Genomic DNA, 21,635 nt, shown 5'->3' on the forward strand with positions numbered 1-21,635 from the left:
AGAGGTCATTTCCCTTAGATAAGCTTTGTTTTAAAAAAGTACTCTTTTTCTTTTTTTTTTTTTTTGCTTTGTCTTTTAACATTTTTAATCACCTAATAAATAATTCGTTCTTTTACATCGTCAAGAATCTAAATTCCGTTTCACTATTTCATGTCATTTGAAAACGAGTACAATTGCTTTGAACTAAAGAAAGAATATGTCACTAGAAAATTACTCAGACGTATCGACTGAAAGTCAGTCGTGAGATGAAGAAGTTCAAAAAGACCAGTTCAAAAATGGTGTCATTGCCAGAAAGAAAAAAAAGATACTGTTTCGTTGCATATCTAACTAATCTAATCAATGTGTGTTCGCGTTAAGCTTGTAAACTGAATTAATGTTATGTCATGTGCCTATGTATTCCGATACACTAGCGGATCCAGAACTTTGGAGTGGGGGGGGGGGCGATTTTTTTCCAAACCCTAACCCTAACGCCCAGTAAACCCTAACCCTACGCATAAACGTGCATACAGTGCGCGCGCGCACACACACACACACACACACACGCACACACACACACACACACATATATATGTATATATATATAAATATATATAAATATGAGAATAAAAAAGCAGCATTTCTCAACCTTCGGCCAAAAAACAAAACAACTGGGGCAGCGCTATAAGGTTCTCTGGTGAAGTTCGGGGCGAAGCCCCGACGCCATAAGCGTTTTCTTGCTTTTTTCACTGCAGAAACGCATTCTCCTGACAAGTACAGCTCATTATTCATCAATGGAGTTCGGGGCGAAGCCCCGACCCCATAAGCGTTTTCTTGCTTTTTTGACTGCAGATACGCTTTCTTCTGACAAGTACAGCTCATTCTTCACAATGTAGTTCGGGGCGAAGCCCCGTCGCCAAAAGCGTTTTCTTGCATTCTTCCTTGCAGAAACGCATTCTCATGACATCTACAACTCATTACCCATAAATGAAGTTCGGGGCGAAGCCCCGACGCCAAAAGCGTTTTCTTGCATTCTTCTCTGCAGAAACGCATTCTCCTGACATCTACAACTCATTACCCATAAATGAAGTTCGGGGCGAAGCCCCGACGCCAAAAGCGTTTTCTTGCATTCTTCTCTGCAGAAACGCATTCTCCTGACATCTACAACTCATTACCCATAAATGAAGTTCGGGGCGAAGCCCCGACGCCAAAAGCGTTTTCTTGCATTCTTCCTTGCAGAAACGCATTCTCCTGACATCTACAACTCATTATCCATAAATGAAGTTCGGGGCGAAGCCCCGACGCCAAAAGCGTTTTCTTGCATTCTTCTCTGCAGAAACGCATTCTCCTGACATCTACAACTCATTATCCATAAATGAAGTTCGGGGCGAAGCCCCGACGCCAAAAGCGTTTTCTTGCATTCTTCCTTGCAGAAACGCATTCTCCTGACATCTACAACTCATTACCCATAAATGAAGTTCGTGGCGAAGCCCCGACGCCAAAAGCGTTTTCTTGCATTCTTCACTGCAGAAACGCATTCTCCTGACCTGAAGCTCATTATTCAAAACGACCTTTTGAATAATGTTGTACTTGAAAAATATTCTAATTTGAATTTATAGGCCCATAATACATTGCAAATAAAACCGATTTGTTCCTTGAAAAGATAGGATACCCCACGTATTTAGATTTTTGCTTTGAGGATCGCCGCCGAAAAAAAACTTATTCGATAAATAGTATTCAAGAATGCTGTAGTATAAATTGTGAGTTATAGTCCCAAATTTATTTAGCTAGAAAAATATCAGATTGAGTAAAGGTTGAGAAAAGGTGACTATGAAAACGTTATTTGAGTTTAGAACTCATCTCAATCATGACTCTTATACTGAAAAATTTCGTTTGAATTCTAACTTTTCCAATGCAAAGTCTTTCTTAAAATAGTTATGATAACTTTATGTGAAATTACAAAAACTCTGGAAATGGGAATGGCGGTAGAGTGAAAACAATTAATCCTCTCTCCTTTACTAATTTCTGCTAAAGATCGCATTTGGCATTAAAGAATAGGGGTGGGGTGACTCGATATAAGAATTTAATTTATAGTATATATAAATTATATTAGTGACAGATTTTTTAAATTTTGTAATTTCTTAACTATAACACAAAAAGAAAAAGTATTGATTTGTCCGATGGGGGAAATGCGATTGCATGTATCGCCCCTCCCACCTGGTACAACCCTTTTTCATTTAAATTTACTAATGATACAATTTGAGATTAGAGTGTGGTACGACATATTTACAATGGGTCACATATCAATACGTAGTTTATATTATATAGATATTCAACTAATTTTATTCACAAACTATGATTCTCCACAAAAGTAGGACCGCCCCCCCCCCAGCACTCAGAGGGCTAGAGTGGGGAGGGCAGTACATGCAATCGCCCCCCCCTCACCCCACCGAATCGGCCAAAATACCAGAAAGGGAGCGACATAATATAAAATTTATATATTAATTCAACTAATTTTGTTCACAAACTATGATTTCTCCATAAAAACGGACCGCCCCCCCCCCCACTCAAAGGGTTTAGGTGGGAAGGGCAGAAGAAGTACTCGTCCCCCCCCCCCCCACCAATCGGCAAACAGGCAACGACATAATATAAAGATCGGTTAAAATATCAATAACAAGTTACAGGGATATAGATATTTAATTGATTTGTTAGCAGGCTGTGATTTCTACCAATAAATTGGACCGCCCCCCCCACTCGAAAGTGTAGGGGGGGCGGAATTGATACCATCGCCCCCTCCCGACTCCACCAAATCGGCCAACATACTAGAGGGGGGGGGGGCGAAATAATCTAAAAATATGTTGAAATATAAATAATTAGTTTATATTTTTAACATAAGTAATAAATTTGTATACAAATTGTGTGAATCCTATACTAAAGTTCGTCCGCCCCCCCCCTGGGGGGGGGTCGGCCGAGTGGGGGGGGCGATCGCCCCTACCGCCCCCCCCCTGGATCCGCCAGTGTTCCGATAGCACTTACTGTATACCAGTCATAAAAATTAGTCATTTGTGGCTATGTATTGCAGAAACATTTTGCTATTTGTGACTATATGCTTCAAAAACACTTCAATGTCATTGGTGGCTCATTCGTGTGTCTTTCTTGGGTTGTAGTTTCTTGTGGCTCTAAAATGTAGATTTATAATGATGTCTTATCTTAGGCCAATGGCTTAGCTAGGGTGGGGAGAATTTGAAAATCCCGCACTTAAGGGGGCCTCAAAATGAGTTTTTTTTTTTTTTTTTACATTAAATATAGTTGTAACCCTATTGGCGGCGCGAAAGGGTTAAATTGTACGATCAGCTGACACATGTGAACTCAAGCAAACCACTCAGGTCAACGGCTGTCGATGGACGAGGGACAGTACTGCTACTACATGCAAATATGACCCGTGTTATAGTCATGTGATCGAAAGCCTTCACGGAGAGTGACAGAGTGTAAGAAAGGGAAGTTGAGTCCAGGACAGAAGAGCACTAAGGACGGTGAGGTACACAAGAAAATGTAGCTAAACGAGTTGTCCCATACTCGTTTGAGACTCACTGTGACATAAAGTGACTTTGTAGTCAGTTAATATCTCGTGCTTTTTCACGAGGAAATAATTGATATGTGACTGACCACGAGGTGAAAGCCTCAGTTAACTGTGGGTTGTAGCAGATAAAGGAGATATGTAATCTAACTGCTATAAAGTATATTCTGTGAAGTTAATTTGTTTGGAGATGGAGATATACTTATATTTGATGATATTCAAAATATTGCTATGTGTACCTCGTGGCTAATTTAGCCAAGATATATTTTATTATTAAACTTATTGTCTGCTGATACCTGCGTTTATTTAGTGTATTCAGAGAGTAATGTTGTTATATGAAATATTCAAGTTATTCGCGATAGCGTTAGTAAACTACTACAAGGAGAAGAGAAACCACATCTACTACTACAGCGCAAGACTACACACCTAAGATGACCTGCAACAAACAGGTTACAATGGTGGCCAGTATGGGGATCGAATCCACGACATTCGCATTATCAGCACGAGTAGAGAGACTTGTAGTGTTTAGTAGACAGTTCAGTTAAGTTCAAGAACGCATTTGAATTTGATGTATCCAATTGTGTTGTAGTGGCTGTTGATGTATTTGTGATTAAACCGTCTCATTGTTACTTGAAACTCTTGTTGTCAAGTTCTTGTATTAGATGTGTTGTGTTAAGCAGTGTTTACAGAAAGCCTGATTAGGAGAGAGAAAATCGTAGCAATATTAAATATTACGCAAAATGCAAGGACCCGTGGGACCCCCAAAGAGGTTAAGCCCCACGTGACCCCGGGCCCCCAAATGATGGAAAATTCCTAGCTACGCCCCTGTCTGATAAATTATAACCCTCTTTTTTTTCTCTGAATCTTCTAATGTTTTCACACGTAAGTCATTTGCTCGTCATGAGCAGTCCAAAGCTTTCTAGGAACATTTTTGTGACAGAGATCTCTAGGTCAAATAAACAAAAAAGTTTTCTGCTTTTACATAAACTTAGATGCCCCCCCCCCACACACACACAGACAAAAAGGTCCACCCGTGGGTCATCTTTCTGGTCAGCAATGCAGGTCAAGGGGCAGTTTTCTATATCTTCACAACGAATATTAGAAGCTATGAACTGAAACACAATCTCCTACCTCACTCCATACAGACGCACGGGCCAAAGTGTTGATGACTTGGTTGTACTATTTGGCTGACGTGGTTGCATTGTTTTACCCATTTAATAAACTGATTGTTATCTTATCTTATAAAATACAGACGTTACTTCAAAAAAAGAAGATGATTACGTCCTACGCGTGTAGGTTCAGTGTGAGCCTGACGGATGAGATTACAGGACCATCTAACTGATGCGTGGAGAAAGAGGTTGGTGAATGGCCAATATTTTATTCCTGAAATCTGGAATAAGTCATTCCCTTTCGTTGTGTCCACAGAGCCATTGAATAGTCGTTAAAAAGTTTGCTAAATATTAACGTATTTCGTCAATTAGTTTTGGCTCGTATGCATACGTAATATAAAAATATATAACAGCCTCACCTTCCTTAATGTTAATATCTTTAACCTTCTTTGTTTTTTTTTTAGAGACTTCGAGAGAGGAAAAGCCAATATTAGTTTTGCTTGGACTGTCTGTCCATCTGTCCTCACTGTGATGAGTTTAATGATTTGATAGATAGTTTTGACTATGTCAAGAAGATGTCCTTACTATTCGTACAACAGGGGCCGTTTAACATAAGGTTAGCTGTTAGTTCTAATGATCCCCTTTCTGCCCTGTAGCTGTCTGGGTGTTAAATCCACGCCAATTAACTTCAAAAAATCTTTTTTTTCCCCAATCGTTTATTTTCGAAAATGACAGCGACTCCATTTCTTGTGATAGTAAAGTAAAACGCTTAACCACTCTGCCACCGCCGCGCCTAAATTTCTACGTTAGTAAATACTGTGACTCCTGAAAACTTCAGCTTAGAGATTATTTTTCAAATAAAGAGACTGCCGAAAATTGTTACCGTCAGATTTTTCTTACATCGAATTCGGTAATTAGCATTTGAAATAAAACTTGATCAATCGACTTTTAGGATGAAAATATTAGCTGCTAGGTCGTGCGGTTTGCGCGCTGGACTTTGTTTGGATTTATCGATGGTCCCTGGTTCAAACCCTGCCCGCTCCCATCCCCCGTCGTCCTGCGGGAGGTTTGGACTAGAAAGTAAACTATCTTCAACTCTGAAGAAACATGTAAAACATTTTACAAACAAACAAAACAATAAATAGAAAACAATGTTTTTAAACAGTTTTAAAATTGTAGCATTCAGTTTTACACCAAGAACAATGAGAACAAAATAATTGGACATCTAAGTTAACGTTGGATACAAAGAAACAAACTCCGTTTCCGAATACTTATACTTCTTGTATATTTAGAAAACAAGTCAGATAAAATAGGTTTTAAAAAGCTTCTATCAACTCACTCCGTTTGTCTGTACGGTACAAAGTTTATACACGTTATTTCTCAAACACCCGATCTCGGATTAAGCTGAAATTTTGCACAATTATTTCTTTTGCCTGACAACACAAGCATCAATTTTTAAAAATAACCAATTAGCTAATTAACTATTGGTTATTAATTATTTAGTATTTTGAACAAGAGAAATAACTCGTGCTTGACAGATGTGGTGGTATAAGTTAAATTAGTCCCTTTAAGGACTCTTGAGCACTGAGTGAACATTTTGTATGCATTTCAAAAAACGATTATGTAAACATTCACCAAGATACCCCCTGACCCCTTCCTCTTTCCCAACTGGTCCAGACAAGTGATAGGATCGTAGCACATTGAGAAGGCTAAAAGCTAATCAAATACAAGTGATAAACATCTCACAGATTTATTATGTCCAGTTCAATTGTGCATGCAATAATTACATTAGATTTAATATAAACTTTGTTTTATTTTTTAAAAGTGTTTTTAAATGTTTTTCTTGGTTAAATACATTTCTCCTTTATTCAGCTGACGGTGGTCTATCATTTCTCATGTTATTTATTTCATGAAATAATATATTGCAAGGAGTCTTCCCAGTGAGCTTACATAATCAAGTACTTCTAATACAGCGAAGCTCATTTCTTTTTAACACTGTGCGCAAAATTTTCATGTATGTCTAGTGCTTTATTTAATTCCTTTCTGAATACAGTGAAACCATGGATGCTGGAATATCCCATGAATGCTTGTGTTTTTTTTACTTTTTGAGTTTTTGGCACATCGGCACAATTTAGGCCATGTCGTGCCGTTGGATGCGTGTTCAAAAGAGCCAAATCAATAACCAAAAACCATTTTAAGAAGAGCTTGCAAGCTAATACAAGGTACTGTAACATGGAAAGAAGCAAACTAATTTTTTGTTAATACTTATAAAACAACAACAACAAAAAGCACAGAATAAATCTGTATTATAGAATATCTACTTTCATTTGCCTTTATTTCTCCACAAAACAGGGAATCTCACAAACATATTTTAACAAGGTGTTACATATTATGTCATTTAGTGTTTGAGACCCCATAATGTAGTACTGTACACAGTTCTCATAGCCTGGATAATTTGGTTCACCTGAAAAATTTCAAGAGTCGTGTAATAAAACTGGGCCAACTTAAATATTATTATAAAATATTTTAGAATATAGCCTTTACTTTTGTCTTGTCTTATTTTATCCTGTTTTGTCGCGTTTGTCATAGTTTATCTTATTGATTCAAGTTTTATATCATTTTTAAAAATATAATCATCATATTTTGTAATGATTTGGTCATAATTGATCATTCTTCATCACAGTTGATCTTTGAATGTTCCTCATCTGCTTTTAGCCTTCAGTTGTATAACTGACATAAGTATAATATATATATAGATATGTGATTGTTCCAAAGAACACTGATTTATTATATCTAGACTTGACATGAAGATCTTTTAGCTCTCCCCCCAAAAAAATGTGAAAACTTTTTTTAAAAGCTGAAACAAGGCGTTGTTTTGCAATTTCGATCTAGGATTTTCGAAACACTATCTCAATAGAAACTAACAGGAAATGGCTTTATTTCATAAATTTGCATGAGCATGAATATATAGTCCTATCATGGAACTATACCAGGGGTGGGAAAATTACGACCCGCGGGCCACGTGCGGCCCGCCGAAGTGTTTTATGCGGCCCGCCGACACCTACAGAAATCAGGTGTGCACACGGTATATACATATAAAAATACGAATATAAAAATAATATCTATATAAATTATTAAAACTGTCTCATTATAAAATGTTTTAAGTAAACGAAGATTATGCTTATAAGCTATACACTCAATTCAAGACACAATGTCTGAGTGTTGGGTAGGCTTGGAACAAGATGGCAAGTGTAACTACTGATGGAGCTCGATCTTTGACAGAGAAAATATTTTTTTAAAATAAAAAATATCCCAACCATAAGCTCTTAACAGGAAAGTTTGCACAAAGCTGCATGAAATTTCTACATGGCCTGCACTATGTAGATTATCAAACCCATTAGAATTAGGGGTGTTAACCTTGGGAAGTTCTGATTTATCCGCTAGCTTAGCATGTGCAAGGCTAAGGAGAAGAATATAAAATCTCATGGAAGAAAATGTTATGTTACTTGAAGGACATTGACTGTGACTTTGTTGGCATTATTTCTAATGAAGAGTGGAAGACAGATTTCAATTTGTTTTTTCATAATTGCTTTTGCAATTGGTTATTTACATATGCAATGTAAATGCAAGTTAAATCTTTTCAAAAAAGGCTTTCCCAATTCTACAGGCAAGCAAAAGAAAATAGCTTTTGTCATTTTCATTTGCTGAAAGGTGAAACTATTTCTAGTGAAATGATTAAAAGTACAACACTTATTAAGATTCCTTATTTGTGCCATTAATAAAAGCCAATTTTAAGACGACAAGAACCAGTCTTCAATACCATGAGCTCTTCATTTTACGCAGAAGCTGATTCAGCTCCAGAGGACATAGCAAAGAAATTCCATTCAGTACTACCACGGGAGTCTTATGGGTGCCAGAAGCTGCATTTCCACACTTTAAAAGAATGTACTGCCGTTCACACTATTTGGGTACACATTCATCTGTTCTTCTTCTTTCTCATTTTACATGTTGCAGGTTTCAGATCAGTAATCCTATTTCTGAGATGAACCGAGCAGTGTGTGACAGGTGGAGAAATGTGACGTGTGTTTGGCGCGTTTTATGTCTAGGGGATGATTATTTTTAAAGCTATCTCACACCAACCTATCAGCATATGAATCGGGAGCAAACACGCAACGAGACGAAGCAATGAAAGATAGATACAAAAGTTAAAATAAAGAATATTTATTTACATAAATATACATATAAGGATAAAAAGGGGGAGGGTTTGCATCTATCTCTAGTATATTCTATGTTTAATCATCACTCTTGCACCTAATAAGAGAGTATGTCACTTTGTCCTCTGACTTAGCTGGTATTCCTGTTGATGTCGCAGCTGGCTGTGTCCTGGCTTGAGGTTCTGCAGCTGGAGGTGGCGCTCTAGCGGATAGAGGGACGCCGGTGATATAGTTCTTGTGGAGTCTCAATCCCCAAAATCTAATATCTGTAGTGGGCACAGTAGGGCGGGTGGCCGGCTACCGTGGGCACAAGGTTACTGCGGGCAGAGCTGATCTGCCGTGGGCAGCGTAGTTGAAAGGATATGTCCAGTGAATTGCAGAGGGTTGGCGTAGCTATGACGTCTCACACAGATCTGAATCTATAGGGACGTCGCACCTAATAGCTTGACAGGTGGGCTGTCGAATAGGCGGGCAATGCCGATAGCGCCGAGTGGTAGAGTTGAGTAGATCTCAGTAGGCAAGTGCAGTGCTGAATAGCACTAAGCACATAAATAGTAGATGATTCTTGATATCAAACAAATAGGCAAGTAATCCGATAAATAGGCAATAGGCAGACACCTGAGGGAGGCTGCGGATAAATAAAGACAAGTTAGGACATGTCTCTCATACATCTTATCGATGCCCTCGCCTGAGGCGCATTCGTCAGATTGGTAAAATTGCTTTAGAGCACAAGGGGGAGGTGATGACAAATGGGATTTGGAAAATAGATGGATGATAGTAGCAATATCAAAATGTACATAAAAGGGGAAATAATAACATAAAATGTACATAGAAGGGGAAATAATAATCTCAAATGAACAACACAGGTGGATAGAGAAAGAAAAGGGGGGGGGGTTGAATTGGGCGGTGGTCAGCGACCCAGATGATTGTTTACATATGACCGTGGGTCGAGAACAATGGAGCGCGCTTGAATGGTGTGTCCGTTCAAGCGGCGCAACTCTCATTAGGGTAAAATGAGTAAAGGGGAGATAATTCAATACAGGGGAGATAACTCATATCTCCTTTCTAAGCGCAGTATTAGTGCGATAGTAAAATCATCAAGGCGATCAACCGAGATAAAGGAAATAAAATAAGGTGTACAAATATATACATGGTTGCATCAATGATCAATTGAGCAACGTAGCATTAATAGATTAATGCAATACTAAAATATATACATAGCACATGTTTATGTTTTCTACTTAGGCCAGTGAGAAATACACAATGCACTAATTAAATATAAATGAAATACTAAAATACACATGATAGTATCCAATGAGGAATATTCACAAAGCAATAAAGATGGAACTTGTGATTAAGTTCGGCTTACCACCAGGTATTCCTCTAGGAGAAAGAATGTATGAAGTAGTCCAGACTCAATAGCTCAGCTCGAATGAGAATGAAAGAGAGTCTGATTTGAGTTGGTTTACTTTATATAAGCCTGGAAAGTACGGGCGGACACAGGAAATGCCCTAGGCTAAGATTTATCTTACACGTGGGTGGATTTGACTCGAGGTGGGAGCCGCACCTTGGAATATCACGCGGTGTGTTGACCAGGGTAATCTCTTAGATCAAAGAGAGACGTGAGAGAAGGGGGGGGGGGAGGGATTAGCTTGCGTTCAAACCAAGGTGGTGTGAACCGCGACCGTCCTTCAGACATCCGGCGGGTAAGACAAAAGAGATTGTGTGTTTACCTTTCCCCGATCAAGGGCAGATAAATGAAAGGACGCGCCTTAGCTATCTCCAATGTGGTCAACTAAGTCTAGCCTGGAGAGGAAAAGGTGGCGCGGGTGAAGAAATTGGGGTAAGGACGGGGAAATAATTGAAATAAAATAAATAAATAAGGAAAAATAATAATTAATGCTGTGATAAATTTGAGTGACTCTGACAGCGAGTTTTTGACTTGTCACACAGTGGTTTCCAGATCAGGCAGTTCTCCGAATAGTCTTTGGAGAGTCTTGTTCGGGTCTCTTGACTTAGTATGCACCATTGAAGGCCATGGTCAGCATTCTCTGGTGATGTCGTCCCGACATTTAACTTCCGGAACATATATTGTCTCATTTAGTGAGCAAGCTTTTTTTGTGTGTGGAAACTAAACAAGTATAATCACTGGTCAATGTTGACTGACAGTAAATTGACAGCAGTCACAAGGATAACAACTAGTAAGATAGTTTCAAAGTTCCTGAACATTATGCACGAGTGTAAAAAGTAAAATACTGCACATTAAGTACAATTTTATATTTGTGGGGATATTGTGAAATAAAAAGACTACAGTAAAATTGTTTTCAAAAATTGCTAACTCCTGTTGTAATTGTCAAAAAAAAAAATGAAAGAAACGTGAATATAATACAGTGTAAATATGAGTTAAAAGACATTCTACACAGTTAGCAAGCGGCCCTCGATACAAAAAGGTTGCCCACCCCTGAACTATACTAATGGAACAACAGCTCCTTGTTTTTACTAGCTGAGTGCCGTCGCGCATTATCTTCGACTGACCTGCAATGAGAGTAAAACTTTTCTACGCTTAATTGTATTGTATTATTTCTAAACTTTGAAAACTAAAGATCGATACTTTTCTAAGATAGAAAAGATCGATTTTAATAGATTCGGTGAGACTTCCCTTACAGCTTGAAAAAATATATATATATCATGGGCGTAGCCAGGATTTTTTTTCGCGGGGGGGGGGGGGATTTTTTCTCGCCAGCCTCCCTCGAAAAAAAAAATATAGGCCTATATATATTTTATATATATATTTGTGTGTGTGTGTGTGTGTGAACATAATTGCATTGTTGTCAAGTTCTTGATGTGTTAGATGTGCTGTGATGTGTTTAAGCAGTGTTTACAGAAGGCCTGATTAGGAGAGAGAATCGTAGCACTGGTGTCAGAAGTGGGATATCCTATGGCTTCTGTAAGACTGCTAGATGAACTGAATCGGAAAGAACTGAAACAAGAGCTGAAATGGCGAGGACTGAAGTGCTACGATTCTCTCTCCTAATCAGGCCTTCTGTAAACATGAACATAATTATTCTGTATTACATTCTGACCCTTCATTCTTTCGGAAGACGTTTATTGTGCCCTAGAATATGTTCTACCTGAAGTTAGTGGAAAAATTGTAGACTCCCCCGCCCTTGCTAGCAAGGGGGTCTGGGGGAGCGCTAGGAGCTCCCCCAGCGCGGGCAGAGCCCCGCCGCCAAGCACTATTTCCGGTATTGAAAGCCAACAAAATGGTACTCTACTGTGCGTAATCCTGCTATTAAAAAGTTTTATTTCAAAAACCTAATGCGCTATTCTTACTGACTTAGACCCTCCCGCGCCGTTCGGCGCATTAGCCGTCAAGCTGTCTCCACAAAAATCTGTCACTGGTAATGTCTGAAGCCTCTTCCCACCTGCTCTAAGGACCTCCATGAATGTGTGGCGCCAAGTTGTACTAGGATGTCATCGCAACTCTTATTATGCGTAATTCATTTTGTCGGAGAACATGTCCCGTAAACCTCGTGCGACGCTCTGTCACAATTTTACTAAGGGTTCGACTCCCAGTTTGGCATATGATTTCCTTGATTGAGATCCGATCTCTATAACTGACTCCTAAAATATATCTTAGCCATCTTTGTTGGGTCACATTTAGTGTTTTTCAATTTCGGAAGATGACTATTCACAGCACTTTATTAATGGAGCCTCGCCACTGGTAGAAATGTTTAACCTCTTATGACTACGCTCTTGGAATTAGGTGACTGTACTTTAGATTTTATATCGAAAAAGGAAGTTTTATTGTCAAAATCATCTGTTGGGGGTTTTAAACTAAATAATCTCTGGCGTTTTTACAATAATATTGAAGAGAGAGGTTTTCAACCTCAAAACTCTCTGTAGGGGGATTTTAAACTCAAAACCATCTGGAGGGGGTTTTAAACTTTAAAAAAAGCTATCTGGAGGAGAGGGGGGGGGGTAAACTAAAATAAAATATTGGCTTGACTATGCTCATAGAATTTTAGTGTGTAATTTGCTTTTTTTGTAAATTTAAAGAGGTATTTTTTAGTTTCAAACCCCGCTGAAGGGGGGTTTAAGCTCAAAACTCATTTGGCTACGCTCATAGCATCTTGAATTCGTAATTAGCTTTTTTTTTTATATTGAAGAGATATTTTTTTAGCTTTACACCCCGCTGAAGGGGGGTTTAAATGTAAAACCCCTTTGTCTACGCTCATAGAATTTTGAGTTTGTAATTGCTTTTTTTATATTGAAGAGGGGGTTTATCGTAAATTTTGGAGGGGGTTTGAAAACAAAATCTTCCTTAGCTGTGTTCTGGGAATTTGGGAATTGTCATTTGCATTTTTTGTTTGTTTGATAGAAGAGGTGGATTTAACTGCAAAACCCCCTGGCAGGGGATTTTAAACTCAAAACCCCCTTGGCTGTGCTGGGGCAAGTGGTGGTTTAGTATTAAAATCTCACCTAAAATAAACAAAATCAAAGCAAAAAATCAGTCACTAAATTTCGACACCCCTTCCTGCGGGGAGGAGGGGATTTCATTTCGGGGGGGGGGGGGAGGGGGTGAACCCCAACCCCTCCTGGCAACGCCCATGATATATATATATATATAGGTCTGTGATCTGATCATTATCGGATAAGAATTTGTTTCCGTTTTCCAGTCTAGGTATTGAGAAACAATAATTGTTGATGTGTTTTCATTGAGAAACAATCATTGTTGATGTGTTTTCATTGAGAAACAATAATTGTTGATGTGTTTTCATTGAGAAACAATAATTGTTGATGTGTTTTCATTGAGAAACAATAATTGTTGATGTGTTTTCATTGAGAAACAATAATTGTTGATGTGTTTTCATTGAGAAACAATAATTGTTGATGTGTTTTCATTGAGAAACAATAATTGTTGATGTGTTTTCATATTGCTTTATTTTGTCATGTTATTTTATTTTCTTATATTTATATGTATATACGCTGGCAATAATAAGGCTTGTCTTCGTGTCCGAAGATTAGTGAGGAATGCAGTATTTCCTGTGGCCACGCAGCCCCGGCTGCGACCTGTATCTTTTGCCACATCCAGCGCAGACATACCATTTTCCGTTGGTAGTCGATTTAAATTTTCTTTTCACCTTCTTAAATTTCTTTGTCTTCAGCAGTGGCTTTTCTTCTGGCCTCAAATGTGTATTCCGCGGCCTTTGTGGACGATCTCCAGCTGTCTCGTTCCGAAGCCGCCTGCATCCAGGTGCTCTCTCCTATGTAAGTTAAAGCAAGTTCGCGCTTAAGCTGGTCATTGAAGCGTTTCCGTGGGGCACCTCCGCTGGCAATAATTCCTGAGAAATAACCATCTTATGCTGAAGGTCTTTGTGTACACGGTGAAAGCACTACTTACCATTCGACTTACCATTAGACAGCTGCGCAGGGTTGGACACAGCATGCCTAAAACTTTAGTAGAGTTAAGGGTGGACGACGTAAAAGATGTGCTCTCTTGATAAACTCGAGAACTACTTTGCCCTCACTGGCATGGAGGACAGTAACACGCCTCTGAAAGAGTCAATCAGATTGTTTGCACGAAGGTCGCGTTTCACACAATTTGTGAAGACAGGTGCAGATGACGAAAGGAAAATTTAAAATAGACCTTAGGCGGACAACGGATTTGTCTGTATCATTGGAGGCAAAATATATAGGTCACGTGAAAAACCGTACTCATTACAAATCGAAGACATTTCCTTTTATATTGTTATATCTTTATAGTGTTATACTTTCTCATATTGTAATATTTTCTCACTTTGTTTTATTTGGTCAAAACAAAATATTTTCGATGTATGTTGGGATGTGTGGTCTAGAGGCTAAGTACGCCTGAACTTGGCTTGGCTACCTATCAAGGGGGCTCGAGGTTCGACATCCGACTCGAGCTGAGTTGTGTTTACTTAGCGCCTAAATGCAGCACGGAAAACCTTCTCCCAGATACCCCCTCCCACCACTGGTCCACAAATGAGATTGTGCCATAGCGATCTGAGCATGCTATTAGCATGAACGTTGCACTATATAAAAACTGTAAATTATTCTTATAATACATTTAGTAGTCATTTGTTTGTTGTTTTTAAAATGTTTTAAATGTTTCGGATGTTCCTTCAGAGTTGAAGATAGTTTACTTCCTAGTCCAAACCTCCCATTGGACGACGGGGGATGGGAGCGGGCAGGGTTTGATCCCGGGACCAGCGCGCAAACCGAACGACCAGGCAACCATCCAGCAAAATATAATTTTTTAAACAGTCAAAAGAATATTGAAGTGTTGGTTTACCAGAGGAAAAAATATCTTTCCAGTAACTAGTATTTGGAAATAAGGCACCATCAGACCATCTGTAGAGTTTTTCGTTGACTCTGTAGGTAAGTCCTATCCAGTATTTCTCTTTGAATCTTTGCAAGATATAAAGTTTCCCTATTTGCTTGACAGTGTAAAGTATCGCACCTTTAGCTAAGAGAGAAACAAATATAAATTTGAGTATTGACAAATTTAAATTCTGCGTAAAAAAATTGTAATAGTAAACATTATACCATTTCTTATCACATGCTTAGAAACATTTATATTTGATAAATTAGTAAATTTTTGACATCTAAAAAAAGGGATATGGAATTTTTTTTAAGCCATGGCCGACGTCACTCCCCAGTAGCTCTAACCAATCGCATCGCTTCGGTATCTTCGAAATGGGTCGCTTCATTCTTACAGTGACTGCTTGGCCTAGTGCCCTAGTCCAGGGGTCGGCAACCTTTTGAGTCGGAAGAGCCAAAAATTAAAATTTAAAAAATTAAAAAAAGCCACAACATTTAATTTTTTTTCTTACCAATAATAAATAGTACACAATATTTAATGAAAAAGAAACGAATATATTTATTCTTATATAATTAGTGTTTTTCACAACAAATTATATACTATACATATGGCATTATTAGATAATTATTTTTTTTTATTTCGCTAACAACAAAAGCAGTTAAACATTTACTTACACTACTAACTTGTATTTCACTAACAAACAATTGAGCAAAAAAAAATTAAATGGGAGCGTTGACTTTGCATGGTTTTAGAAAGTTTGGATACATTTGGCACATAACTTGTTTTTAGTTTCAAACACGACTCTAAATTTTCATTTGTTACTTAGCTTCTTCATTTTCGTTTAATTATACTCATGCAAGAGAACACTTGCTTGCACGAATATGTCGATCCAAAGATAGTCAGTACTTCGAATGTCAACTTCTTCAACCTACTGTAGCATTTTGGAAGATTATTCCAGGCGTTGAATGAACTCGCGGCATTCCTTTTAACTGTCCACTTTTGTTGCATAACTTACATACAATTCTTGACATCCAACGATTCCAACTTGATTTTCAACTCTGTAAATCTTCCACCCCACAAAACTTTACTTTTTAAATCGATCAATGGCGTTTCTAGAGATCCAGTATTAAGTCCAAACGCATCAATATGGATTGTGTTACTATTTGTGTTGAGAGGATTTACTCTGAATGCTAGAATGGCTTTGTTGGTTTTGAATTGCTCAAATCTATCAAGAAATTCATCTTTGATTTTTGTTATAACTGTGCTGAAATAATTCTTGTCTATAGTTGCACTGATTTTATCGTGATGCTGCTTTAGACATTGAACATGAAGTAACTTAACGCTTTGAATATCTTCTGCAAAAAGAATTATTTTTTCTTCAAAACAAACAAATTCTTCTACCAAAACATTGAATGGGTTTCCCTTTCCTTGCACTTTTAGATTCAGCTCATTTAATTTCTCTGTTATATCAACCATAAAGTAATTTTTTTGCAAATATTTGTCGTTCTCTAATTATGGCTGATTAATGCCTTTTTCATTTAGGAATGTATTTATTTCATTCAAGCACAAAGCAAGACGTTTCAGCCATCGCACTTTATTGGGAAGAAGGAGTCTCCATTTAAGTCTTTAAAACTGACAATGTTGAAGTGCTTTTGGCAAGATAATGTTAACAATATTGATTACCAAATTTATGGCCTCAACTATTTCGGCCGGAATGGTGTATTATTCAGTGAAACGTAAGAATTTCGTGTTTATTTTGCTCTAAAGAATCGTAGTTGCCTCTTTATTTTTTCTGTCATACTTCTGACTCCATCTGTTTGCATTTAATGTCAGCAAGGTATTTTTGCATGACATTCGTTATATCCTCACCTCTAGTTTGTCACGAGGTATCAAACCTTGAAGTTCTTCCTTTGGACCTTGGGAAGACATATACCTGACAAAAAGGGCAACTTGTGTCTTTTATGTTGCAAGACTCATTTACAGCAAGTAATAGGGCAGAAGAAAGTTGAATATCTTCCACCTGCAAATATGTTACATTTGAAGACATTTTAGCCAATCTATTTTGTACTGTTTCAGCGGATAACGGCTAATCTTTGATTTTTTTCCCCAAGATTTCTGGTTTGTTTTTGAAATCACGAAACAATTCTTCAGATGCACGTAGGAAGCAGTATTTGGCATACTCACCATCTGTAAATGGTTTGCTTTTTTGTGCAACTTCTTGTGGTACTGCAAAGCTTGCCATATTAGCATTACTAGTAGAGTGCTTCTAAGTTTGAGAAGATAATCGCTTCTAACTCATTTACTTGAAACAACAAACTTTACGCCATAGCAAAAGCACGTGATGAAGAAACCAATTCGTCTTGCGTCGAAAGCGAATTAAAAACTACATAGAAACATGCGACGACGGCCGAGAGCTTCCGAGGAACTGACAACAGTGACGACGCGTGCAGAGGGGAGGGGTGTGGTGAAAAGAGAGTACTAGTGGCTGAGAGATAGAATCGGCGCCTAATTTTCGTTAAACGATTCAGAACTATTTAAAAAATGTTTCGATAAAATAAATCATATATGTCGCACCTTCACACCCAAAAGAGCCGCATGTTGCACGCTAGCCGCAGGTTGCCGACCCCGGCCCTAGTCCACAGGCTATGATAGTCATTGGTATTGGTATAGAAACTTTTATTTTAATCGATAGAACTAGATAACTATCTAGATCTAGATCTAGACTCTAATTTTAACTTGATCTTTGCCACCCCATCCCCCCCAAAAAAGTAAATAGGCTGCGTATCCTCACAGCTAAACTCACATTCTCTCTCACAGCTAAACTCACATTCTCTCTCACAGCTAAACTCACATTCTCTCTCAAAGCTAAACTCTTCGTGCTCCACGGCAACTCTATTACCCGTCTGAATAAAAACTTAACGGTTCAGGAGACTAAATATTAATGTTTAGATATGTGGCTAGAAGATTAGACATTTCACTATGTTTGGTGAAAATCACTTACATATACAGGCTTTGGAGGCGTTGTCGTAATTTGTAGTATAGTTTGAGAACCAGACGCAAGCATTGACCAGGCCATAAGACATGACAGTGAATCCATCCACTTCATCACATTTTGGTACATTCGATGACACGTAAATGTCTACACTGTTGTCATTTGTGTCATTAGTAGGCTTAGTAGTTACACAAGTTCCTACAGTATAAATACAATAGAATATTTTCAAGATAATTGATTAGCAAATTTCCAATCACGCAAGTACCTTTAGAATAAATACAACATAACATTTCAAGATAATCGATTTTTTAAATTACAATCAGATGTACCTACAATATAAATACAAAAGAATATTTCAAGATTGTCTTTTTCTAAAATTACAATCACGACTAAATACAAAGTGAAAGTAGAGGGACGAATACAGGGCGTACAAGGAAGACTAAAAATATTCTTTGATTTATTGATTCAGAAAATATAGTCCACCACTGATATAATTTATTTAGATTAAAAAAAAATATTTGACGATGAAATTTGAAAAACAAATTAACGAAGTAATTATAAGACAAATCTCTCACCAAGACTACACTCGTTGGTAGCAGAGCTGTAGGAGAAGGTCTTACAAATCAAATCAATACTCGAACATTGTCTTGCACACTGAAATAGACTTTCTGATTCGAGTGTTAGATTCAGAGAGTCGAGACTCTTGTGAGAACATTTTTCATATTGAGAAATTTTGTTTGAAGCTTCGATACCTGTAAGAAGATAGAAATAAGATTACAGATATATTGGCATATTGGGATATTTAGAAATCATATTTTTAACTTCTTGTTATTAGAAACTTTAAGAAAAAAGACTACATTATGTATACAAATTAAAGAGCGATTATTTTGCTCTTTATAGAGTCTCACTAGCCTAACAAATGTTACATTTAAGAAAAACTACCTTGCCACTTTATACAACTCCAGTAATATAGGCTTTTATACGGCTTAAGATCTAGACCTAGAAACATTGCGCAAAAATGTTACTAAACATCAGTTTATTAACTCTTGAATGAATAATACTTACATGCAAAAATACCAGAAGACATAAGCCTATATTTATTTCAAGAGAAATATTTTCTCGTTCTCTTGCCAAATTTGAATGTATTTTTTTACGTTGAAGAATTATAACGGTCAAACTAAGAGTTCCCCCAGTGTAGTCAACTAGCTAGCAATTCTTTTCCCAAAGATGTTTAACTACTGTCAATTCCTAGAAAAATCATTAGAACCGTTTTCAAGATTCGTGTCTAGGTTCCATGAAGGTATGAGTTATTGTAATAATAAGAGTCCGAAGAGTTCAGTATTTCACGTGACTACGCAGCCCCAGCTGCTATCAACATATTTTGCCACTTCTATTGTCTGCAGGTGGTCGATTTAGATTCTCTTTTCGCCGTTTACGTCTGTCCTTGGTCACAAATGTGTATCCCGCGGCCTTTGTAAATGATCTCCCCATGTCTCGTTCTAAAGCCATCTGCAACCAGGCGCTCTCTTCCGTCAATTAATTGGCGCCTAGGCTGGTCATGGGGCACAGTAATAACAACTTTAAAACGGAAACAAAAAAATAACTTACATAACAGACAGCAAGCAAGGATTGTGAAAACCTCCATTTTAAACTGAATGTACAACGTGTTACAAGGAAATAAACAATTGGTAGTTTAAAACTATAGCATTGTTCGGAGTCAGTTCCCAAATCTCATTCAAATTGAAAGCTTTAATTGATGTTTATTCATTTTCTGTGTCCCGATTTCAGTTTCTTCCTCTTTGTATGTTAACATGAAACATGGTATGAATGCAACACATCTTGGACGTCTGAACAACACATAGGCCTACTTCGATGTTAGCCAATTAGATGGCATGGTCTGTACACAATTAATTGCTGAAGCAGCGTTGCTGTTTTTTATGGGTTCCATCTACTTAATTAAACCATGTGTAACAAGATCATCAAATATTGAATAGATTTATTCAAAGATAATTGATCGCTAATTGATTACAGCAAGAAAGTTGGGCCTACTAATAGACAATGTAATAACGGTTTCTGTAGTATTGCATTGCCCACAATAGGGTATCTAAAGTCTGGACTTTTTTTTTTTTACTGAACTTGTATTTAATAGCCCTACAAGTATTCAAGTGAATGTGATTTTTTTTAGTAACATAGATCTTAATATATTGATTGTTCCAGGATACATACTTTTCTATTTCATAAGTGACATGTTAGAACCATGCATTATTTCTCTCTAGATAATTCATATTTTGAACGAATTGTCAAGTGTTGAATAAAGTCATTTAAGTCTCACATTATATATATATATATATATATATATATATATATATATATATATATACATATATATATATATATATCCTAGATCAGGCATGTCAAACTCATTAAGGTGTATGGGCCACATAGAAAACTTACTATGACCTGAGGGGCCTCAACAAAAAAAAAATCAGTTGCAAAACAGCCTACTAGTTTTTTTTGTAAATTAGAAATAATGTAATAGAATACAATAATTAATGGCATACCTGTCCCTTAGCTAAATTTGTAGTACTATTGGCTAATTAAAAAATACTTTGATTACGCATTATTTTCTTTGTCCTGATGCTTGACATCTTTTCTGGGTTACCATTGTATTAATGTCAGGTTGAAATTTGTTTGCCACTGAAGCTTTCATCACAGATGACAAAATTTTGATCAGATAATCTCGAACGGTGAGGTGTTTTTGTAGCTTTTATTATGGAAAAGAACTGCTCATAGAGACCAGTGCATGCAAACATAGTTAGAATTCTGGCTGCAAATTTCCGCAATTCAACATATCGTTCAGGGTAAATAACTGTACAATTTTGGCACAGCCATTTCAATATACTCGATTTCCACAAAGAATCTAACTGCTATTCTATCAGCTCTAGTTGCACATTACCAGCAGCATTTTCAGAATCCAATGAGAATGGAGAAAAAAACACGAAAATTCTTGCTCTTATGTAACGAAGTCACGAAAACGGTCATTGAAAGCATCTAGTAACGATTCTAGATGTAAGACCATAGACATAAATAAATATAGACTGGCCGAAGGAAGTAACTTCGTGTAACTTGAAAACATGTATATCTATTGTATTCGGATTTCCGAATTCTGAAAAGTTGCATGATCTTCATTCTTAGAGATTAAACAAAACTACACTGCCTCCTTATTTACAATATATATAGGTGTGTGGCTGAAATAGATATGAATACCTAACTTTTATACTGCTCATAAATGCTGTATAATAAAGTACACAAAATTGCAAGTCACAAATTTTCGTTTCACAAAACTCTTTAATCGGCCAGTCTATATTTATTTATGTCTATGTGTAAGACATTCACCAAATGTCGCAACCATAGACATAAA

The 21,635-nt window shown here is 37.3% G+C and overlaps 1 protein-coding gene across 2 annotated transcripts; it reads right to left on the reverse strand.

Annotated features, from left to right (window-relative positions):
* Positions 1-6,974: 6,974 nt before the first annotated feature.
* LOC106051832 (lymphocyte antigen 75-like) lies at positions 6,975-20,066 on the reverse strand. Of its 2 annotated transcripts, none has more exons than XM_056045484.1 (5): positions 19,823-20,066; positions 18,790-18,966; positions 18,224-18,412; positions 15,193-15,366; positions 6,975-7,126 (listed from the first exon to the last, which is right to left on the reverse strand). In XM_056045484.1, exons 1-5 carry the CDS (start codon positions 19,857-19,859, stop codon positions 6,996-6,998), a joined length of 708 nt encoding a protein of 235 aa, XP_055901459.1. In that variant the 5' UTR covers positions 19,860-20,066; the 3' UTR covers positions 6,975-6,995. The 2 variants fall into 2 exon arrangements, with proteins under 2 accessions (XP_055901459.1, XP_013062490.2); XM_013207036.2 differs by lacking the exon at positions 19,823-20,066 and adding an exon at positions 19,280-19,563.
* Positions 20,067-21,635: the final 1,569 nt, after the last annotated feature.

Source organism: Biomphalaria glabrata, chromosome 11, assembly GCF_947242115.1.
Source record: "Biomphalaria glabrata chromosome 11, xgBioGlab47.1, whole genome shotgun sequence".
In the NCBI taxonomy this organism is placed as follows: domain Eukaryota; kingdom Metazoa; phylum Mollusca; class Gastropoda; family Planorbidae; genus Biomphalaria; species Biomphalaria glabrata.

Coding starts and splice junctions, on each gene's coding strand:
- LOC106051832 (XM_056045484.1), bottom strand. CDS start 19,859: ATGGAGGTTTTCACAATCCTTGCTTGCTGTCTGTTAT. Junction 18,967..19,822: donor CCTTGCTTGCTGTCTGTTAT/GTAAGTTATTTT, acceptor ATCTTCTTACAG/GTATCGAAGCTTCAAACAAA. Junction 7,127..15,192: donor GAAAGATATTTTTTCCTCTG/GTAAACCAACAC, acceptor GAAATTTTTCAG/GTGAACCAAATTATCCAGGC.